Source organism: Muntiacus reevesi, chromosome 3 (genome assembly GCF_963930625.1).
Source record: "Muntiacus reevesi chromosome 3, mMunRee1.1, whole genome shotgun sequence".
NCBI lineage: Eukaryota > Metazoa > Chordata > Mammalia > Artiodactyla > Cervidae > Muntiacus > Muntiacus reevesi.
The window spans coordinates 56377046-56392821 of record NC_089251.1 but is presented as its reverse complement, the minus strand read 5'-3'; the positions used below and the strand labels follow the sequence as shown (position 1 = coordinate 56392821).

The following is a 15776-nucleotide window of genomic DNA, read 5'->3' as shown; positions in this document are numbered from 1 at the left end:
AAAGAATCTACCTGCCAATGCAGGAGACAGGGTTTCAATCCCTAATTTGGGAAGATCCCAGTTGCCAAACAGCAACCAAGCCTGCAAGCTGCAACTACTGAAGCCAGAGTGCCCGAGAGTCCATGCTCCACAAGAGAAGCCACTGCAATGAGAAACCCACACACTGCAATGAATATTGATCTCCACTTGTTGCCCGCAACCAGAGAAAAGCCCGAGCAGCAACAAAGACCAAGCACAGTCAAAAATAAATGAACAAAATGGGCATAATTTGTTGCAGAGTTACTATGAGGATTAAGTGACATAATTTGAGTTAAAGAGTCACACAAACGTGCATACATGCAAATCTACGATTATCTGATGAGGGGGGAGGGGAAGGTAGAGAAAGAACCCCTGGCTGCTAACTACCCTCAAGGAGTAGAAAGGAAGGAAAAATGAGATGAAAGCAGGAAAGATCCCAAAGTAAAATAGTTTCTGCAAAACTACAGACATTGAATACACATATGACGAAGACCAGAGGCTGACAGTTGATGTTACGAGGATAATGTGTTTGGTTAAGGTGAAAGTGTGGTTATTATTAAAGTAATCAAGAGACGCCCTTTGTTAGCCGAGGGGTGTGGGGCTGCCCTGTGGGGCCAGGCAGGTGGGGGGTGGTGCTGAAAATTCCCCTTTCTTTCAGAACTTTGACCCTAAGCTTCAGGTCAACAGGGCAGCCTGAGAATCTTCCTTGGTTTGACTCCGCGGGGAGCCGGAGCGCAGGGTGGCCAGAGGGTTTGGAGACCAAAGGTATGTGGATGAGACTCCTATTCTCTGAGGTCTGGCTCCTGCGCAGCCGGGAGCGGCGCCAGGAATTGTTATTGGTGCAAAGACTGGTCGCGGAGGAAGAGAGCTCCGATCGACCACGTGGGGGCGATAAGACACCCAGGGAAGGCCGGGGGATTTGACTGGGTGGTACCTAGTCGGCCACCTAGTCGGCCCAGTGGCTTGTCCTTTTGCGGAGCAGATGCAGGAAGGCGAACTGGACAGAGGGCACTTCAGTGGGGATGTGATGGAGCGCGGGCGCTGCGCGAATGGTGCGCGCTGCGCGGAGGAGCTGGTACCTACGCGTTGTTAATTACCTCCCACCTCCAGCCCTCTTTCCCTCTCCGCTCCCTCGGGTGGAATGAGCCTGCCTGGGGCTCAGACCTGCTGGCCGCGGCAGGGTGGGCTCCTGCGCGAGTTTCAAAGGCAAACATTTCTGGAACGCCTACTGTACATCCACTCCTATACTAAGCACTGTATATTCATGAGATCCCTTCTAATCTTCACAACCGCCTTGGGAGATAGTATTGCCTCCATTCTATAGCGGAGGAAAGGAAAACTAAGTCGAAGGATTTACCCACAATAGGGATAATCAGGCACACCAGGAGGATTGTAAATATTTTAAAATAAATATATGAATGAAGAGAACTCAACCTCGCTGCTCAACAGGGAAAGACGAAAGAAAGCAACAACGGGGATTCCATTTTTCCATTCGTCGATGGCAAGAATTTGAAAGATTTACCTGTGGGGATGCATGTGTGATAAAAAAAAAAAAGAATTCTCCACAGTGTTAGGAATGCAAAGAGGAATGCATTTGAATGAATTTTGGTATCTGTTGAAATTTGCAAAGAAATTCTTCTTGATACAGAAATTCCCCTTGTGGAATCTATTCTTCAGAAATAGCCACACACTATATTAACCTTAGTGGGAAAGGCAAATAAGGTTTTGTTTTGTTTTGTTTTAAGGTAATTTACCTGCAATTATGCAGCTATTGAATGAGCCTGGAGTCCAAACCCGCTGTATCTGATTCAGATAATCGCTGGCCTTGGGCATCGTTTGGAGCGGGGGAGGGGGAGCGCTCCCGCGTGAAAGCGGTTCATGGGCAGTGGAGTCTCTAGGGGTTCCTGCTAAAACGCACATTTATTTGGGAACCTTTTCCAAGGCTTAAAGAATCAAAGCCTTTAGGAATGGTTATCCTAGAACATGTTGTTGTTCAGTCCCTAAGCCTTGTCGACTCTTTGCGACCCCATGGACTCCTCTGTCCATGGGATTCTCCAGACAAGAACACTGGATTGGGTTGCCATGCCCTCCTCCAGGGGATCTTCCCATCCCAGGTATGGAACCCATCTCTCCTACTTTGGCAAGCAGATTCTTCACCACTGAGTTACCTGGGAACCTACATTTAAAAAAAAAAGCTCCCTGGATGATTTTTAAAACTCTGCTTTTCCATCTCTGCAGCAGGTTAGAATACTGGGACCTTTAAAAATTCCAGTAACCCCCGGCCACACTCCAGCCTTAAAAACCTGCACTCTCTGTCTGTGAGGTCCAGACATCAGGCTTTTTTTTAAGCTCCCGGGTGATTCCCAAATACAACCAAGCCTGGGAACCACAAGCCTCAACAGTCATAGTAAAACTGCTGGCCCAGGAGTGTGGGCAGAAATGCAGAATCTCAGGCCCAACATCTCAGACTGGCTGGTTCAGAATCCACACTTTAACAGGAGCACCCAAATGATTCATAAGCAAATTAATGTTTGAGATAGATGTGGGTGAGGTTTTCCATTTATTTCAGCATTCCTCCAGTAGCCTAGCCTCAGTATGATAGTGTGGAGAGAAGATTGAAATTATGAGTAGCCACCTACAAGTAGCATAAATAACTGGGCCATAGTTAATTCTACCAACTTCTCCTATTGTTGGTCAGTCGCTAAGTCATGTCCGACTCCTTGCAACCTCAATGAACTGCAGCACACCAGACTTCCCTGTCCGTCACCAACTCTCGGAGCTTGCTCAAACTCATGTCCATTGAGTCAGTGATGCCATCCAACCATCTTATCCTCTGAAGCCCCCTTCTCCTCCTGCTCTCAGTCTTTCCCAGTATCAAGGTCTTTTCCAATGAGTCAGCTTTTTGCATCAGGTGGCCAAAAGATTGGAGCTTTAGCTTCAGCATCAGTCCTTCCAATAAATATTCAGGGTTGATTTCCTTTAGGATTGACTAGTTTGATCTCCTTGCTGTCCAAGGGACTCTCAAGAGTCTACTTCAGCACCACAGTTCAAAAGCATCAATTCTTCAGTGCTCAGCCTTCTTGCTTTCCTTTTTAGTTTATTATCATTTTTCCAATTGGTATGGAATCTCCTTGTCTTACTGTTCTTGCTATATTCCTAGCCCTTAGACTTGTGCCTGGCATATACCATTAAACAAATATTTGCAAACAAGTAAAGAGTTGAATTCAAAAATAATTTTTCTCCTGCATTGTTGGCCTTTTTTTTTTTTTTGGTATGTAAGGGACTCAGATGCTTTTTTCATTTGTGTTCTAAATGTGTATACATATATATAGGCCTCCCAGGTGGCACTGGTGGTAAAGAACCTACCTGCCAATGCAGGAAACATAAAGTGATGTGGGTTCAATCCCTGAGTCAGGAAGATCCCCTAGAGGAGGACATGGCAAATCACTCCATTATTCTTGGAGAATCCCATGGACAGAGGAGACTGGTGGCCAGACATGAGGAGCCAGACATGACTCAAGTCACTTAACACACACACATATTTATATGTTTTATGTGTGATAAAATGTACACATAACATAAAATATACCATTCCAACCACATTTAAGTGTATAGTTCAGTAACATTGAGTATATTCAAACTTCTGTGTAACCATCACCAATCCCCCTCCAGAACTTTTATATCATCACCTTCCCACCTCCTTCCATCCCTGGGCAATCACCATTCTTTTTTCTGTCTCTATGGGTTTGACTACTCCAAGTACTTCTTAAAAGTGAAACATATACATACATATATATATATATATATATATATATACAGACATACACATACACAAGTTTTGAAAGTGAAAGTTACTCAGTTGTGTCTGACCCTTTGTGACCCCATGACTGTACAGTCCATGGAATTCTCCAGGCCAGAATACTGGAGTGGGTAGCCTTTCCCTTATCCAGGGGATCTTCCCAACCCAGGGATGGATCCCAGGTCTCCCACGTTGCAGGTGGATTCTTTACCAACTGAGCCACAAGGGAGATGTTTGGAAATTAATGCACACATTCTGGCTTGTTGCATGGCCAAAACACTCTTGAGACATTTAAATAGGTGTTGAAATTCCCTGACGGTCCAGTGGTTAGGACTTGGGGCTTTCTCTGCCAAGGTTATTGCTATCGTTTGTTGTTTAGTCTGTAAGTAGTGTCTGACTCTTTTATGACTCCATGGACTGTAATGCACCAGGCTCCTCTGTCCATGGGATTTCCCAGGCAATAATACTGGAGCGGATTGCTGCTGAGTCACTAAGGGAAGCCCTCATGGCAAAGGATCCAGGTTTAATCCCTGATTAGGGAAGGAAGATCCCATAAGCCACTGTGTCGCCGTCCAAAAAAAAAAAAAAAAAAGATGCTACTCTGACCCACCCCCACCCCCTCCATGCTGTCTCCTGCACCCCACTTTGTGATTTAGCTCTATCAGAGATTTACTACTGGCTGATCTTGTCAAGACTTTCAGGAACTCGACATTCTCTTCTGCTGCTTCTCACCGCACCAGGGAGCCAATCTCTAGGTAAACTGGATACAAATGCAGATGCTTGACATTTGCTCCAGACCTAGTGACTTTCCACCCACACCTGGTGGGGCTGAGGAATCAGCATTTTATCAAGGTGCTCAGATAGTATTGCCTGCTAGGCGTGACTTCAGAGTTCCCAGTCCACAGTGGATCCAGAAGAGGGCACACGGCAGTACAAGCCTGAGGTCTGCAGCCCCACCCTGCCTGTACTTACCCTTCCGTGAAATGGGGCTACGAATTCCTAAGTCACAGAGATGAAATGAGCATCTTGGGAGATAGTATCTGTGATTGTGTTTTGTAAACGCTGAAGAATATACACATGTAAAGGCTGTTCTATTATCTCACAGAAGCCTCCTGGTCCTGTTTCTGCAGGCTCATCATCAAGGCCCCACCCCAGGCCAAGGAATGACAAAAACATCCCATCAGGTTGACATCATGGTGGGGGCGGGGAACTCAGTGCGTGTGTCATGTCTTAAGCAAATGAAGCAAAACACTTTATTAACATTTACCAAAAATTTTAAAATATCCATTCATGTACATTCTTTTTATTTTAAGTACACCTCTTTTTTTTAAATTGAGATATAGTTGATTTACAATGTTGTGTTAGTTTAAGGTGTACAGCAGAATGATTCACTTATATATATATATATTCACTTTTATATATATATATCCTGTTTCAGATTCTTTTCCCCTATAGATTATTACAAGGTACTGAGTGTAGTTCCCTGTGTTGTCATGTACTGGTTTAGATGGTAAATAATCCACCGGCAGTGCAGGGACCCTGGCTTGATACCTAGACCAGGGAGATCCCCTGGAGAAGGAAATGGCAACCCACTCCAGTATTCTTGCCTGGAGAATTCCATGGACAGAGGAGTCTGGCGGGCTACAGTCCATGGGGTCACAGAAGAGTCAGACATGACTGAGCAACTAACGTACACATTTGTACCTTGTAAGATGGGTATAATTATCCTCATTTTACAGATAAGAAAACTGAAGGTTTTCATGGAAATGAGATTTCATGAAAGAAAGAAGCCAAGCTTTAAATCCTGTGACATTTGGCTAAGTCACATGATCCTTCAGGTTCCTCGGCTATAAAGCAGAGTGAGAGGTAGATTATCTCCTCAATGGTTATGATGGGTATTTCATGAGACATGTGCCTGGCCTGACACCGGGGTTGGCACATGGGTCCCCTGCACAGTCCCTGCTCCCTGTTCTGTGCTCTACTCATTTGCCGGGGGACCTCAGGGAGCTCTAAACATGGAGAGCAATGAAGACAGATGGGCTGCTATCCAGCCATGTTCTGCTGCAGGAATAACCAGGCATGGAGCTAAAAGCCTTCTGCTGAGAAAATTGCCATGTCTGTTGGCCATGGCAGGCTTCTCCTGGATCCACTGATCAAACAGTCTAGGCTAGGGTCAGGACTAGGAAGGCATGGGGCCAGGGAGATTGGGGGGGGGTGGGTAGTTGACAAACTTTATTTTAAGTTCTCACCATCCTGCTTTTCCGAAAGATGACTGATTGGTAGAGAGTAGAATTCAGTGAGCAAAGGTGTGGACCATCTTCGAGAATGTCTGCCCAGGTAATTTCACTCGACATGACCAGGTGCAGAGAGCTTCCCTGGCTGAAGTTGGACAGACCACCTTGTCTGGAGCCTGATGCAGCTGGAGGCCAGAGCATGGAGAGCAGCTACAGAAATGCCTGGAGGTCAGGCCTGGGACCTCCCTTTTGAGTCTCCCCTTGGAAAGCCTGTCCTCTGCCATTCATTCCTTCGGTGTTTATCCAGCACCTGCTATGTGCCAGGTCTCAGGAGCCACCAAGATAAATACAACAGCAATAATTTTAAGTGCTAGTTGCTCAGTCGTGTCCAACTCTTTGCCACCCCATAGACTGTAGCCTGCCAGGCTCCTCTGTCCATGGCATTCTCCAGGCAAGAATACTGGAGTGGGTTGCCATTCCCTTCTCCAGCAGATCTTCCCGACCCAGGGATTGAACTCAGGTCTCCTGCGTTGCAGGCAGATTCTGTATTGTCTGAACCACAAAGGAAGCCCTAACAATTCTAAAGATAATAAAAATAAAAATTAAAAATATCTTATTGTTATTGGGCCTTCACTGTTTGCCAAGCTCTAAGCACTGACTCATGTAACCCTCAGAGCATCCTTATAAAGAATGGAATAATGAAAGGACCTAGGAACCCAAACTGCTGGGGGCAGGAGAATATCAAGGCAGGCTCTTTGGAGGAGGTGATAATGCAGTTGGGAGAAAGCAGAAGGACTTTCTAGTAGACAGAAGCAGCAAGTGCAAAGCACAGAGGTGTGAAATGTGTGTGTTTGTATAGGGAAGGCAGGGAGGTGGAGTTGGAAAGGTTGATGCCACATATGAAGGGCCTTTGCAGTGACGACCCCAAAGGGCTGGTTCTTTCAGGGAGATGAGAAATAATCCGACCTTTTTTCCATAGGTTCCTCTGGGGTAATACCAGGAGAAACTGCAGGGGGCGCTCCTGTGCCAACAGAGGACTCTTCTGCAGCGGCGTCCGCAGGGAGAACCAAGTCAGATATTTGAGGCAGAAACTTGGGACTTTAGTGGCTGTAGCTCAGAGAAAGCCCAATTTATCAGCCTTCAGACCTTGAGAACGTGGAGCTAGTGCCTCATATGCAGCGTGTTGGAGTCTCATCCTCCTCTTTTGAGCGGATCCCTCCTGGGACCCCCCTCCGCTGGCCTCTCCTGCTCCACATGACCCAGGGCTCAGCTAGTCTACTTGCCCCGTCCAGTCCTGGAGCTGTCCAGGCATGTCTGGATGGTCAATTGTCTAACTTAAGCAGAGCCAGTCACACCCCTTGTAAGGCTATGATGAAGCCTAGGACCTCCTGAACACCTCAGATTAAGAACCCCTGAAAGGGGGCTTCCGTGGTGGTCCAGTGGTTAGGAATCTACCTTGCAGTGGAAGCGACACTGGGTTGGATCGCTGGGCTGGGAAGATCCCACGTGCCTGGGAACAACCAAGCCCATGCACCACAAGGAGAGAAGCCGCCGCATTGAGAAGCCCGAGCACCACAACTAGAGAGTAGCCCCTGCTGGCAGCAACTAGAGAAAGCCTGTGCCCAGCAACGAAGTCCCAGCACAGTCAAAAATAAATATTTCAAAAAAGAAACATGTAAAGAGAGAGGGAGACATTAAAAAAAAAAAAGAAAGAAAGAACACATTATTATTCATGTTTTCACCTCAACTAAGTCATTTTGTGGAAGAAACTATATGTTCAGTCAGCTGATTCACATGACAACCCTGGGGAAAATGTTATTTATTAACAAGTACTGAAAAGTAGTGCAATTTCATTCTTAGATACCTTTTTTATGGACATGTTGGAAGGCAGCATGGATAAAAGAAATTCACTAAAGAATATAACAAGTGAGGGAGAAGGGAACATACTAGGTAGGAAGCATTTTACAACTGATGAGGAGACAAATATCTGTGAGTCCAATTGTTTTGTTATAGTTATTCATTTATATTTTAGTTTCCACATATAAGTGAAAGCATATAGTATTTGTCTTTCCTCTGTCTGACTTATTTCACTAAGCATATTACCCTCCAGATTCATTTGTGTTGTTGCAAAGGGCAAATTTTTGTTCATTTTTATGGCTGAATAATATTTCATTATTAGTTAGTTAGTGTAAGTTGCTCAGTGGTGTCTGACTCTGTGGTTCCATGGACTGTAGTTTCTTTGTCCATGGAATTCTCCAGGCAAAAATACTGGAGTGGGTTGTCGTTCCCTTTTCCAGGGGATCTTCCCAACCCAAGGATCAAACCCAGGTCTCCTACATTGCAAGCGGATTCTTTACCATCCTAGCCTCCAGGGAAGCCTAATATTCCATTATACATATATTCAGTTAGACACACACATACACAAGGAAATGGCGACCCACTCCAGTATCCTTGCCTGGGAAATCCCATGGACAGATGAGCCTGGTGGGCTATAGTCCATGGGGTCACAGAGTTGGACATGATTGAGCAACACACATACACACACACACACACACCCCACAGACATAGAGAATGAACTAGAGGTTACCTGTGAGAAGAGGAAAGGGGGAGGGGCAAGAGATTGGGGTATGGGACTAAGAGGTACAACACAACATGGCAAATCAACTTCAATAAAATTTAAAAACTATACCTGTTTAGTAAGTGATTTGGTAATATGCATCAAGAACATATTCATACACTTTGACCCAGTAACTTTGTCTTTCCTTTTCTACCTAACTGGAGAAAAATGTTTATTCTGTGGCATTATTTGTCAGAGAAAATACAACATTGGAAACTTGGATGTTGAACAATACTAATTATGGTATGCGTTCGTGCAATAATATTTATGAAGGTTTAAGGTTGAGTAACAGTATGTACACTTAATGCAACAAGACCAAGCAGAATGTAAAATAATGTATTCAGTGTGAGATTTGTAAATATGCATATAAACATATAAAATGTGCATATAATTAAACACAGACTGTATCACAGGTGTTATGTTCACTCAAAATGTATTAGCATTATTAATACCCCTTACAGATGAGTAAGTAACTGTTCAGAGAGATGAAATAAGTTTCTAGAATACTCCTCAACTGGTAAATTGTGAACTCAGGAACCCCAGTTTTGCCTGGCTCCCCCAAACTGGTGAAATTCCAGTTTTGTCTGGTTCCACTGCACAAGAATTTAACAGTTACCTTGACTCCCTGGGCATCAAAAAGTCAATCAAAGTTGTTGGTGAGCAGTGGGATTACAGGTGGTTTATTTTTTTTCTTCTACCTTTCTTCATTTTGCAACATATTCCAGAGAAAATATGTGCAGATTACATATTTAAATTTTTATATTTGAAACTAAATAGTGAACATATTTGGAGCATGTGCTAGATAAAAGTTTATCACAACCAATGTACAAAAAGCTCCTATAAATTGATAAGAAAAAAGATAAATAACTCAAGGGAGAAAGATGCAATGCAGAAACCCAATGGCTAGATTCAGTAGCCAAAAGATTCAATATATTCCTAGAAGTTAAATTAAAACCATGCTGGGACATTCTGATGACCCAGTAGTTAATACTCCATGCTTCTACTGCAGGGGACTTGATTTCAATCCAAGAACTAAATTCCCACATGCCTTGTGGTGTGGCCAAAAAAAAAAATGCCAAAAATGAAAAAAAAAAAAAACCGCCAAAACAAAAACATGATGAGATACCATTCTCCATTTTATCAAGCTGGCAAAAATTTTAAAGATTCATAATATCCACAAGCTGGTGGGGAGATGGGAAAAGAGGCACTCTTACCCACCGCTGGCAGGAAGGGGGTTCTTCTGGTAGGATCTATTAACATTATATACGCATATGGTTTGACCTGGAAATCCCATTTGTACAATTCTGCCTAATAGAAATCAAAGTACCACTTGTAAGGATATATGTTTAGGAATAATTATTGTGGCATTATTTGTAGAAAGGGAATTGGAAAAAGCATGACTATCCACAATATGAAAATAATAAATCAAAATCTATCAATTCAGTGGACTATCAGGCTGTCATGAAAAAGAATTAGATCTATAAGTAATGGAGTGTGAAAAGGAATAGATAGAGTACTGTGTATAGCATCACTACTGAAGTGTGATCTATCTCCCAGCAGCACTGGCATAATCTGGGAGCTTATTTGGAAATACAGAATCTTGTCCACATTCTTTTTTTTTCCCTTGACCTTTTTTTTTTCTGATGTGGACCATTGATCATTTTAAAAGTTTTTATTGAATTTGTTACAATATTGGTTCTTTTTCATGTTTTTTAGGCTGCGAGGTATGTGGGATCTTAGCTCCTCGACCAGGAATCGAACCTACGTCCTCTGCATTGGAAGGAGAAGTCTTAACCACTGGATTGCCAGGGAAGTCCCTTGTCCTCATCCTTGACCTACTGAACTGGAATCTGCATTTTAACAAGATTCTTTACAGAAACACCAGTGTTTAGTGTGATCCTATAAAGCAGAAGCCTTCTCATGTGTCATGGCAAAAATGGATAATCATCTGCCAAAGTCCGACCTTTCCTTCTACATTAACTTCTCGCTTTTAGCTGGGTGCATGGCCACCGGGGACAAAGATTATGTTTCCCAGCCTTTCTTGCAGTTGGGTGGGACCATGTGGCTGAGCTCTGGCCAAGAGGACAAGACTGGAAGTGAAGAGGGTCATTTCTGCATTGTGCCCCTAAAAGGGACATTGCCCGAATCCCGCTGGTTGTTTCTTACTTACATTGTTTTTTTTAGAAGTGTGAACTTATTTTATTTATTTATTTTTGGCTCTGCTGGGTCTTTGTTGCTATGAGGACTTTTCTCTAGTTGTGGTGAGCAGGGGCTACTCTTTGATGTGATGCAAGGGCTTATTGCGGTGGCTTCTCTCGTGCAGAACCCCCCTGGGGCATGCGGACTTCAGCAGTTGGAGTACACGGGCTCCAGAGCACAGGCTCAATGGTTGTGGCTCACAGGCGTAGCCACTCTGTGGCCCTGGGATCTTCTTGGACCAGGGATCAAACTCGGGTCTCCCGCATTGGTAGGTGCATTCTTCCTCACTGAGTCACCAGGAAAGCCCTGCTTCTAACTCTCTGCTAACTGAAAGCTTTCAGTCACAGTATCAGCCACTATATGAGTCTGTTCAGCTGCCATAACAAAGTACAACAGTCAGAAATTAACTTTCTTCCAGTTCTGGAGGCTGGAGGATCCCAGATTAAGATCTGGCAGGGTGAGACCTCTTTACCGCTCCCAGGCTAACGTTTTGCTCCATCTTCACATAGCCTTTCTTTGGAGTGTGTGTGTGTGTGTGTGTGTGTGTGTGTGTGGAGTTCTCTTTCTTTGTGTGTGCGTGTGTTTAGTTTTTTCTTTTTCTTTTTAAAGACCACCAGTCTTTTCAGATTAAGGCTTCACCCTTTTGACCTCATTTAACCTTAATTACCCCCTAAGTCCATGGGGTCATAAAGAGTCGGACGTGACTAAGTGACTGAACTGAACTGAAAGGCCCTGTCTCCAAATACAGTCACGTTAAAGGTTAGGATTTCAACATATGAATTTGGATGGGGGACACAATGGACTCCACAGCAGTCACCTGGGACTCAGAGCTAGAAACTGCTGCAAAGAATGCCATTTCTCTCACCTGCTTACCTCTAAACTGCTAGATAAGAGACAAACTAGTACATTATTCAAGACTTTGTACTTTGGTTCTCTTTGTTACAGCACCTTAGACTGTTTCCTAACTGACTCTTACATTTGTGTTCCCCAAGGTCCACTGAGCAAGAAGAAACATGGGAAATGAAGCCGTCTAAATGGTTACTGTTGATTGCTACAAGGGTGGGAGTGCGGAATGAATTAAGAGCATTGAGGTAAAAAGTTATCCAACAGCATTTTAAGGTTTACAATCATACCCAACATTCAATGACTATGGGAAACGTGATTACTTTCCCTTTTGTAAGACTCCTTATAGCAGGGTTCTTAATTATACTGAAACACACATATCCCAGCCCTTCATACATACCAGATTCCCTTCTTCCCTCCCTCCCATCTTCCTTCTATGGAGGGGATGCTGTGCCCCAGGGCAGGCCAGGGAGTCAAGTCAAATCAGGCAGGCCAAGTCAAACAAGCACAGTCTTGGTGCCACTGGATCATCTTTCCGGAGTTTTATTTTTAGTTCTCCGATCCATACTCCAAGGGATTTCCTTGTGAGAGGGAGGAATTTCCACAGAGCCCTTGGAAGGTGTTCTCAGCCTACCTACTGGTAAAATGGCATCAAGGGCCCCCATCGGTTCAATATGGGAACCTTGACGGTACCGTGATAAGGGCAGGCACAGCCGGGCAGTAGAAAGTAGCCTTTGCCCACGTCTGGGGCAGGCTGGCGCTCAGGCTCCAGAAGACAGGGGAAGTCGGCACTCTGTCGAATCCGGTTCGGGTCGCCGTGGGCCAGGTACAGAGCATGGGAAGCTGGGTACACGGATGGACAGATGCTGGTGAACCTACATTCATCCTCCACTGGGGCCACATGGTCCTGTGGTGGGAAGAAGCCAGGTTGCCCCAGGTCCTTGGCGGTCATGTGGGGTCTTTTGAAGGCAGGGTATCCATCTTCTAGCTTGGGGTTGGGGTTGGGGGTAGGTCTGTAGAACTCTTTGTCCCGGAGTTGGGTGTCCAGCTTTGCTTGCTGTGGAAATAAACCATACGCAAAAAGAGGGCTGAGAGAGGCAACAGTGGAGCTTCTTCCCAGGAAGTCTCCACAACAGAGCACACTTGGGACTTCCCTGGCAGTCCAGTGGTTAAGATACCATGATTCCACTATAGGGGGCATGGGTTCAATCCCTGGTTGGAGATCTAAGATCCCACATACTGCAAGGCGGCCAAAAAAAAGAAAATCAAATTTAAAAGTAAATAAACAAATGAGACAGGGTATGCTTTTCTTTATTTTCCAGAGATTAAATAGTTTTTGAATGGTAATATATACAACAGAAGGATGTACTGAAATAGTACAAAAGGGTTTATAGTGAAAAGTAAGTCTATTTCCTACTCTCCTTCTTTCTCAGGTCCCATTTCTGGGGACAACCACTGTCATCAGAGTGTTCTGTGTCTTATTAGAAATATTTTATGTACATGTAAACTTATATGTATATATCCAGATGCCTTTCCTCTGTACACAAGTGATATATATTATTATTTCAGTCTGCACTTTGCTTCTCCTAAATAATTTAATCTCAGAAACTGTTCCACCTTTGTTTGTATAGATCTTCTTCTTAATTTTAATGGGGTTACCTCAAGATAGAAAAAGATGTCTTGAATAAGACTTATAAAGAGCAAGGGTTTCCCAAGTGGCTCAGTGGTAAAGAATCTGCCTGTAGTGTAGGAGTCGCAGTTTTGATCCCTGGGTCAAGAAGATCCCCCGTAGAAAGAAATGGCAATCCACTCCAGTATTCTTGCCTGGAGAATCCCATGGACAGAGGAGCCTGTTGTGCTACAGTCCATGGGGTCTCAAAAGAGTTGGACATTCACGACTTAGCAACTAAGCAACAATAAAAAGAGCAAATGATAAAGGAAAAGACTGATATATTTCTGTTCAGTGAAAGAGTGAAATGACAAGTCACAGACTGGAATTTTGCCACTTGGACTGTAGCCTACCAGGATCCTCAGTCCATGGGATTTCCCAGGCAAGAATACTGGAGTGGGTTGCCATTTCCTTCTTCAGGAGAGACCCAGGGATCAAACCTGGGTCTCCCGCATTGTAGGCAGACACTTTACCGTCTGAGCTACCACACACACACGAGAGAGTGCTTAATCCAAAACTCAGAAGAATGATTACCTCTGGAAGTTGGGGGAGGGGTGGGAATAGGGAGGGGCACGCAGTGCTCTAAAGTGTTGTGTTCTAAGCTGACTGATAATAGGTACATTGGAGTTTATCAACATTGTGTGTGTGCATGCTCAGTCGTGTCTGACTCTTTGTGACCCCACGGACTGTAGCCCACCAGGCTCCTCTGTCCATGGGATTCTCCAGGCCAAGAATACTGGAGTGGGTTGCCATTTCCTTCTCCAAGGCATCTTCCTGACCCAGGGATGGAACCCAGGTCTCCTTCATTGCAGGCAGATGCTTTACTGTCTGAGCTACTAGCTGCTGCTTTATCAACATTATTTAAACTGTAAATGTTTATTATTTACTATGTGTCGTATGGATGACATACTTGGTGTATAATTGAAAACAACACACATGAACTTCCTGGGTGATCCAGTGGCTAAGACTCTGCCCTCCCACTGCAGCGGGCACTGGTTCCATTCCTGGTTGGGAAGATCCCACATGCCCCGAGGCATGGCCAAAAAATAAATAAAACAGTACACACACATACACACAGAATACCTCTTTAGATCTCCTGGCTTCAGATATTGTTCTCAGTAAGTGCCCTCAATGTCCACACTCACAATAAAAATGGATAAAGAGGATTTCAGTGGGCCATTGAATGGAAGGCAGGACTGAGTGACTTCTTACCTCTTCTGATGTGACCCTGGCATATTTGTGTTTCCCATAGGGTTTATAGTCGATCATGTAGGAGCTTTGGTATATGTCCAAATCCACAGGAGCCTAAAAGTTAAGGGAGAACACTAAACAAGAGATTTCATCCTGTCGTTCTTCCACTTAAAAGCTTTCAATGACTTCTCATTGTTTGTAGGACAAAGGTTAACTTTTGAGCCTGGAATTTGGAGCTCTTCATGATCTGGCTTCTACTTGACTCTACCATCTCAACCCCCTTGGCCCAACTCTGCCCATTACTCCAGCCTCACTTCTTTTGACTCTTCCAAGTGGCTGGCACACATTCTTATCTCCGGCTAAAAACATGAGCTGTATTCTTCACCTGCTAGCAAACTCCTACACCTCCTCCAAAACCCATATTAAATCCCTTCCCCCCAAATATCTTCCTCCCATCTCTCTCTACCTTCCAACAATTAAACTCTTGTTCCTCTGCTTCTACGGCACATTTTACATCCCTCACTACAGCAGTTATCATGGTGTGCTATCACTGACTTAGTGAAGGATTAGGATTTAATTTTAAGCATCGCTTCAACCTCAAAGCCCAATGCATTGCCCAACACACCTAGGGTGACCAATACATGTACACTAAGCAAGTAAAGGAATCTCCAGAAAATTGTAAACTCTTAACTTTCTTCTGCTTATTTAAAAAAAAAAGAACGCCACGCAGGGATGGTAACCAGAAGGAGCTTCAAGGAGCCTGGTCCTCCCTGTGGCTGTTTGTCAACACTTGACAATCTTGAGGTGGTCACAGCGGTCAGAAGCTCACAACACTCACCTGTCCAGGGAACACCATGCCTGACATAGCAGACGACCTAGACACAGACAAGCTGGTTAGCCCTGCTTCTGCCACAGGCAGGGAATATAGTCTAAAGCTCCGCCAACCAATCACATTACTCAATCGCCAGGCCCTGGTGATGGCAGCAGGGATAAATGGGTTGGTGGACAGGGGTCCTGGGGCAAGGGGGCTCCAGCAGGACTCAGAGGGAATCACAGTTGTTGAGAACATCAGATTTACCCCTCAGGCAGAGGTGAATCTGGTAGCAAGGCAAGTGTTGTGCTAGTAAATGTTAGCACTCTCCTTTTGGGCGGGGGAGGCAAATAAACCCCAGTTTTTAGCATTTGCAAAGTTTTGCTAAGTCGTTT

General features: G+C 44.5%; 1 protein-coding gene across 1 annotated transcript; it reads right to left on the bottom strand.

Annotated features, from left to right (window-relative positions):
* Positions 1–12344: 12344 nt before the first annotated feature.
* SPMIP9 (sperm microtubule inner protein 9) lies at positions 12345–15435 on the bottom strand. The gene is made up of 3 exons (XM_065927392.1): positions 15409–15435; positions 14592–14684; positions 12345–12767 (listed from the first exon to the last, which is right to left on the bottom strand). Exons 1-3 carry the CDS (start codon positions 15433–15435, stop codon positions 12345–12347), a joined length of 543 nt encoding a protein of 180 aa, XP_065783464.1.
* Positions 15436–15776: the final 341 nt, after the last annotated feature.

What these genes read in the sequence shown, in the direction of transcription:
- SPMIP9 (XM_065927392.1), bottom strand. Translation starts at nt 15,435, where the DNA reads ATGTCAGGCATGGTGTTCCCTGGACAG. An exon ending in GCATGGTGTTCCCTGGACAG is followed by an intron (nt 14,685 to 15,408) that starts GTGAGTGTTGTG and finishes CTTAACTTTTAG; the next exon opens with GCTCCTGTGGATTTGGACAT. An exon ending in CCAGGGTCACATCAGAAGAG is followed by an intron (nt 12,768 to 14,591) that starts GTAAGAAGTCAC and finishes TTATTTCCACAG; the next exon opens with CAAGCAAAGCTGGACACCCA.